Source organism: Miscanthus floridulus, chromosome 18 (assembly GCF_019320115.1).
Source record: "Miscanthus floridulus cultivar M001 chromosome 18, ASM1932011v1, whole genome shotgun sequence".
NCBI classification, from domain to species: domain Eukaryota; kingdom Viridiplantae; phylum Streptophyta; class Magnoliopsida; order Poales; family Poaceae; genus Miscanthus; species Miscanthus floridulus.
The window spans coordinates 29,243,770-29,250,850 of NC_089597.1; the positions used below are offsets into that span (position 1 = coordinate 29,243,770).

A 7,081-nucleotide genomic window follows, 5' to 3' on the forward strand; every position below is an offset into this window, starting at 1 on the left:
CTAGGTCTCACAGAAAAACATCCTCCACTTAAAGGCTCCAACTATTGCGCACAAAAAAATACACACTGAAATTCGTCTTCGTTAAAATCAAAGGCTAATCATGTGTCCAAACTAAATCTGGTGGTCACGATCTGACGTGTGATGCTAGGCTTCTCACGCAGCACCCGCACCCGCACGGCGCGGCGCTCAGGCGGCGAGGGTTCGATTCCCATCCCCGTGCCCCCATTTTCTTCTCTTCCTCGAAAAAAAGAAACGTCGGGCCGCCTCTGTTGATGCCGCCGGTATCACTTCGCGCGTGGGATCCTTCGCCGACGTGGGCTGCCACGGCCCTGGCCGCACGCCACCGGCGCCAGCACCCGCAGCCTCGCCGTCACCCGCACCAGCTCCAGTGATCCTCCCCTCATCTCCGCGCCGTCGTACGCGGCGCCCCTACCCCACCGAAATCTGCGACGGACGGTGGTGGCGGCCCATGGCCCCAGGAGGAGGCGTACGCGGTTTTGGCGATGGCGGTCCATCTCAGTACGTCCCCCACCTATGGTCTGTCCGTATACGTCCACCACCGAAGTTGATCCAGCGCGCAGCCAGCCAGGCTTCTCTTTTTTTGTCCCTTCCGATTGACTTGTGATCTTGTTTTATTTTTTTATTTTTTTCATTAATTTCGGTATTGATTTCTCAGTGATGGAAGATGCTAATAATTCGTTTGCTACTGCCTACTCGGGGGAAAGGCTTTCGACCGTCTGTATGATGATACACTGCTTCTCTGCTAGGTAAATTCAAGCCCCTCAGATCTGTACAAAATTGGTGAAAAGAAGCTATGGACTGAGATGAATATTTTTACAGCATATATTTTGTAAGGTTCATGTACTTGTCACTGCTCAGGTTAGATGATTCCATATGTTTGATTATTGATTGATATATTCAATTTCAATTTTTTTTTAAATTTTCTCATTGCGTTAAGGTTGGGAAAGGGTCCAGCGCTGGAACCAGCTGCAGGCCTGTACAATCAGGTTGTTTGGATATAGATTACAATCAGGGTGCTACAGGCAATATACTAGTTATCTAAAACTTCTGAAGCAAATCCCCCTGTAGTTGAGACTTCTGTTGAGAGATCAACTGGCACAGCACCAGCAGATACAAGAAAAAGAATGTATTAACTGCTCGTGCCCTGCTTGGGCAGCACTCTGCATTTGATAGTGAACTCTTGTTTGTTTATAAAAATGGTAAAGGATACCTAAAGTTCCTTACAAACTCAAACATGTTGAAACAGGCAAAGTGACAAAAATCTAATGCAGCTTTTTTGAACTGAATGAATCCAATACAATGTTATGTGGCCTTTGTTCGGTGCTATGACATAATGGAACAGAAACTAAAAGTCATGAGGTTCACATGGCTCCCGTTCCATGCTGCTGAACAACAGATCTCTGAACCAATCTGCCTTCTACATTTATCAACATTGACTCCTGCCACATTTTGCCCAATGGAAATTTAATTGTTTCATATTGTTCACTTGGAGGAATTCTTGAGGAATCTGGATGAATCTGGAGGAATTTGTGAGAGGAAAACACGGTTCCGGATGAAAAAAGAAGCGGATTAAGCCAGGTTTAAGGGCACGCGAACGGGGCCATTGGGGATAAAGAAGGGAAAGTGCAGCGTAGAGTCATGAACTCACCATCTCGAGGGGTCTAACTCTGCAAGAAAAAACCATCTACACTTTTATGGTCACCACCAGGGCTGGGATGTCCAATGTATAATATCGAGCTGTCTCGGTGGAAATAACCACAAAACCCAGCCATGCTTATGTATGCATTCTGTACGTATAGAGGGTACTAAGTTATAGCAATCATTAATTTGAAGCAAAAAAGGGCATCAATGAAGAGAGCAGAAGTTACCACTTCATATTTAGCAAAAATGTGTTGAAATGGCACATAGAACTTTGTTGTTTCTGGTGTTTCTTCCCCATTGCAAACCAGTAATGGATCATATCCAACCACTATTTTCCTGTCTTAAACAAAAAGAATGTGAGCATTTTGGTTACAAACAATAACCCATGCATAAATCTCCATAAGGAGCATAAAGGCATAAATTCAGCTCAAAAGGGTGGTTTTACTATTTCATATGGATGTTTAAAGCTTGTGAATGTACCTTCATTCTTCAATGCTAAACTCTACAATGCTAACTCAGTCCCTTGATGATTTAAGCATATATGCATGTCTTTTATTAAAACAAAACTCGTATATGCATGCCTATAGACTACATATTAGCATCTCCAACAATAATACAAAGAGTTTGCATGAAAAAAACAGGGGCAACTGCAAGTAAGCACTTACCAACTGCTGTCAGTGAGCGCTAGTGATTGATCCCAGCCTGTTCGCTTGCTCGTAAACGATCGTAAATTTCCAGCCAGGAATAGTGTTTTTCTCTCACACCAAACCAGCCAGCAGTAAATAATCCACGATCGTTTACGGCCCTCGTAAAAGCAGTTACAAACCAATGTATAAGAATCCATAAATGCCGGCGTATATAACGTGATGTACTTCTGTTTATCAGATGGTTGCCTGCTAGAATAAACTCAAAGGTGCTCGAGATGTAATACCTGCAGAGGCCATGTGTCCAGACCAATAATATCTAGAACCTGATCGTAGGGCATCTTCACTTTCTTCAAAAAGTTACCGACTGCCCGCCCATGTGATTGACTTAGTGGAGTACCTTATGGAGAAGCAATTCTAATGTACACACAGAAGAGGGCGAACCTTGGGCAGTACAGCAAACTATTGAGCTACATTTTCTTTACTATTATGTGAGTTTACATGTACTATGAACTAGGAACTACTAGCTTACCAGGGGATGTTCAGAGCTTGGAAGTACATGGAACCCTAGAAATTAGGAAGGAAAGAAAGAAAGAAACGGTAGAACTGAGAAATGTTACAATGGCAATAGACAAGTAATAATATTACACATGAGCCCCAACATTGTTTGCACTTAGATACTTACATTTTGCCAGAGTGGATCATCCTCTCCCAGTTGAGCAACATCCAGCACGAACTTGACTTCATAAGCCTTTACTATGGTCTCCATCTTCATAGATAACAGTTTTTTTTATTAAAAACGCAAATCTAGAAAAGATTGTAGAAAATACATTCTTCCTTAGTGCATCTATCTATCTATAATAAAGATCTTTGTTTCTGCTGACCGTTCCTGTAAATCAATAGTACCAACCCGCATGCAAAACCCAGCTCTACAGTTCTCCAATCCGGTCCGTCCGCTCCTCGCCTGTACACGCGGGCCTCCACCGGATGTCACCCTCATCCATCCCACCTCCCTCCGACAGAATAGCAAAGAGAAAACAAAGAAAAAATCCCCCACCACGCGTCCTCAGCGGACTCCCGCTCCTCACCGGGTCGCCTCGCCCTCTCGCCGCCGCTGTTCACCACCGAGCCTCTCGCGCCGCTGCCGGCACCTCCAGCGTGCGTGCCGTCCCACCCAGTCCTGGGCGAGCGCAGGCCACCCTGCGTCGCCCCCCCCTGCCTGCGCGCAGCCCCGTGTGCCGGCGACCGCCGGCTGTCCGCGTTCGCCCAGGCGCTCCCGCACTCGCGTGAGCCCGCCCCAGCAGCGCCTAGCCCGGCCGGCGGCAGCTCCAGCGGCGCCAGTGCGGCGCCCCTAGCCCCCTTCGCCCCGCAGCCATCTCCCTTCTCTTCTTCGTTGCAAGTTCACAAGTTTTCTGACCCTAACTTTCTCTGATCTGATTTCATACATGTACCCATGTTGCCACATGTACGTCGTAGAACTGTGCAAATTAGCCTCGATTTCTCTGATCAAAAGAACGTATAGCAATACAGCTTATTTCTAATTTGATATAGATGTAGCCCAAAGTAGATGTGGCCACATCGAATTTGAGAGCCCATTACAAAGCATAGGTAAAAAAAAAGGTAGCAGATGATGTAATCTAAGACTTATCATGATATTAAATATTTCTATACCAAATTGTGGGGCAATTTTTATGGCACTTTACCGAGTTGCTAAATGGTTTCTACCGGTTTGGATATAAAAATTTTGGTCCACCATACCCTGTACAAAAAACCTAGATCCGCCACTGTGCCTCGCTGCTTAGGATTGGACTCCAGCTTCGACCGACCCCACCAACCCAGTTTCGTAGTAATCTTAAAACCAGCAGTTCTTTTAATTCATTTAGAGTAATTTGCCTTCTCTGGTTGCAATTGCTTTTTTCAGGTACGACAGACGAGGTCAGCTGAATGATGGATTCCCTTTTGTTTGAAACTGAATCATTAAAATATGCTACCTTTGTTGAGTTGCATGATGTTAATATGATGCACCTCTCCGATGAAGGAAGAAAGAGATCATGCGGTACAGCTTCGCCGGCAGCCCGGTCTCTGCCCCTCTGCTCTCCACATTCCTGCCACCGTGTACTAAGTCATCTTATTTATATTTTTGCAGACTCATTTCGTTCGTATATACTGACATGTAAATATGGTTGTTCAAATGGATTTTTTTCGCTATAGTTCTGGGCTCATGCTTCGATTTATCAACAGGCATATTCACCTGCTTACATAATGTTGGCCTCAGGATGATAGCAAAATGAACAGCTTCTTCCATGGTCCTGTTGCAGTCTCGATTACTCTCCATGCCAACAAGGTACATCGTTCCAGTTTGATTTTGTGTGTGTGGTCAGATTTAAGCACCAATGTTTTCCCGTCTCATAAAAAAAATTGCTATTTTTATTACCCAGATTTGTTATTCTTTGCAAGGTCACATATTGGGATTCTCTAGATGTTGGTCCCCAAATTATGTTTCACACTCCTTCCTAATTTATTCGCAGGTCATTGCATTTTCCTGACCGCCATCCTCCGTAAGTTTATATATGATGTTCCAGTTAACTTTTTGACTCTGTCTACGTGCAGCTGCAGTGAAATACTGTATTGGCCAGCCTTACTTCAAAAGAAGAAAATGCAGTTGAGTTATTGTTCTTGCCTGCATTTAGCCATAGATTCAAAATCCTATATGCATATAGCGCTATAATCATCCATCAATTGTCCCGTTGATGGTCAATAGATTTTTTATACATGCCACATAGGTGTACCACACTTTACTACTGTGAATCCTAGACTACTCTTATTGATAAATTCCTACCTGTAACAGGAAAGCAGTTTACCCATCTTCAGCACAGGGAAGTGTTACTTTGCTGTTTTCGTGGCCCTGCTACTCCAAACGGCACCAACAACTTGCATCTTGGCTCTTCACAGATGCTTAGTCCTCATTGTCAAATACATATTTTAGATTCCTATGCATCTTCAGTAATGCCTCAGCACTCATCATGAAGTGGAAATCATAGTGCCGTTTGGTTAATAGTTTGTTTACATGCTGAATCGAACCATATTTGTGCATCCTTCAGTTTCAGATGCCCTGTAATTTTGGTGTTACAACGAAACTCGAAATATAACTATGCAAACCGTCTTCATCATTCTCATTGTGTGTCGTCATTTCCTTTTCAGTATTTCCTATCCTGAAAGTTTTGATTTCTGTGTCTGCATCTTTGTTACACATGCTTGCATAGTATCACGCGGGGGGTCTGGCTAGTTTTTTTTTTTAATCCAATGGAAGAAATAAGGCTTGTCGATCAACAGTGTCACAAACAACCAGACATTTCTAAGGATCACCAAAGGCAAAACTTTTGCATCGATCAGTGGCAAAATATGTCAAAACGGGCTAGTGGAAAATCAGAACTTAGTTGTGTGGCATTAACTAATACATACGGAATTACGGAGTAGATTGGTGGGGCACAATCACAATACAAGAATGCAGTTCAGGATAGCTCAGTGCTGATTGGTGATTGCAGTGAAAGCATGATCAGGAGGCACATGCGCCTCATCGGAAAGCACATACGCATGTGCCGTGATCCAGGACCCGTTATATAGTAATACCAATCTTGGATCAGGCATTCAGGCATGTGTAGGCCATAAAACCTGACATCTATTACCTGTGTGAACGCATCGCTGGTCAGAAGCACGGGACACGCAACTACATGAGCAAATCGTTATCAGGATGAGGAAGTCATATTTCTGAATGAATTCCATGGGTTCAACCGACGACGGATGAACTCTTCCTAGTTACGCACTCAGCATGTCCCGTGGAACATTTACTCAGCACTAGTCCAATTTACTGTGATGCGCTGTATATGAAGGCTACCGTGGTGAACAGACCATGTTTCAGTAGTTGAGTTCCGTCAGTGACGGGCTCAATGCCATGCGTGTGCGAGCTGCAACCACATAAACATCATGCCAACGCAAAGTGAAGACGAGGTGAGGTCGACCAAAGGGGCTCTGAGAAAATCCCGCACATCACGAAGCAAATGGGAAAGGGGGCAATGCCAAGTCGCAGACAGGGGATGAGAGGAAGCCAAATGAAGTCATGAAGAACACCACTCCACGAACGGAACCAGACGCCGGAAGGTGCGCATGGAGCGAAGACATCCCGGAGTGTGGGGGTGGATGAGTGAGTGCAAACGCGCGCACCTGCCTCAGTACTCAGTAGCCTCGCCTGCTCGATGGGTCCCCGCGCGCCGCCAGAGACGCTGAGGAAGGCGCCGCCGCCGCGCGAGCCCCGCCCGAGTGCGTCCACCCCACCCGCGCCACCGCCCCGCGGGATGAGCTGCGGCTCGCCGAGGCTGAAGGCCGCGTAGAGCGCGAGGCAGAGCGCGGCCTGCACGGCCACCGTGCAGCGCCACGGCGGGCGCTCGCGGCCTGCCGCTTCTTCCATGTCCGGCAACCTTCTCTGTGGTGCTGTCAGCTACAAGCTGCGTCGCGTAGTGGATCGACGGAGGAGACAAACACGACGGGAGGAATGACAAAAAAGGTTCAATCATTCATGGGATCCCAGTGGGCCCCGCCGATCCAGGTGCCGTTTGGTAGAGGTGACACCTCGGACCTGTTATGCTTATGATTGGTCGATGTTGATTTGACGAGCTCTTTCGTCCCTTCCAACGAACATCTTGTGGTCAACTCTTTAACGTCACAATTCTCGGATGCTTGTCGACAAGCATCAAGACAGGCATGGTACAACACAACAG

General features: G+C 46.0%; 1 protein-coding gene and 1 pseudogene across 27 annotated transcripts; one reads left to right on the top strand and one right to left on the bottom strand.

The window, feature by feature from the left end:
- Positions 1-380: 380 nt before the first annotated feature.
- On the top strand, positions 381-6,289 carry LOC136520125 (uncharacterized). 27 transcript variants are annotated; one of them, XM_066513532.1, is made up of 7 exons: positions 381-519; positions 677-767; positions 4,228-4,241; positions 4,345-4,479; positions 4,548-4,650; positions 4,917-4,967; positions 5,155-6,289. In XM_066513532.1, the coding sequence occupies exons 1-5, from the start codon at positions 504-506 to the stop codon at positions 4,595-4,597; spliced, it is 306 nt and encodes a 101-aa protein (XP_066369629.1). In that variant the 5' UTR covers positions 381-503; the 3' UTR covers positions 4,598-4,650; positions 4,917-4,967; positions 5,155-6,289. The 27 variants fall into 27 exon arrangements, 12 of the variants coding, with proteins under 12 accessions (XP_066369629.1, XP_066369630.1, XP_066369637.1 ...); XM_066513533.1 differs by having other exon boundaries at positions 4,917-4,965; positions 5,152-6,289; XM_066513540.1 differs by having other exon boundaries at positions 4,345-4,421; positions 4,917-4,965; positions 5,152-6,289.
- On the bottom strand, positions 514-6,949 carry LOC136520127 (uncharacterized; annotated as a pseudogene).
- Between the last annotated feature and the right edge of the window lie 132 nt (positions 6,950-7,081).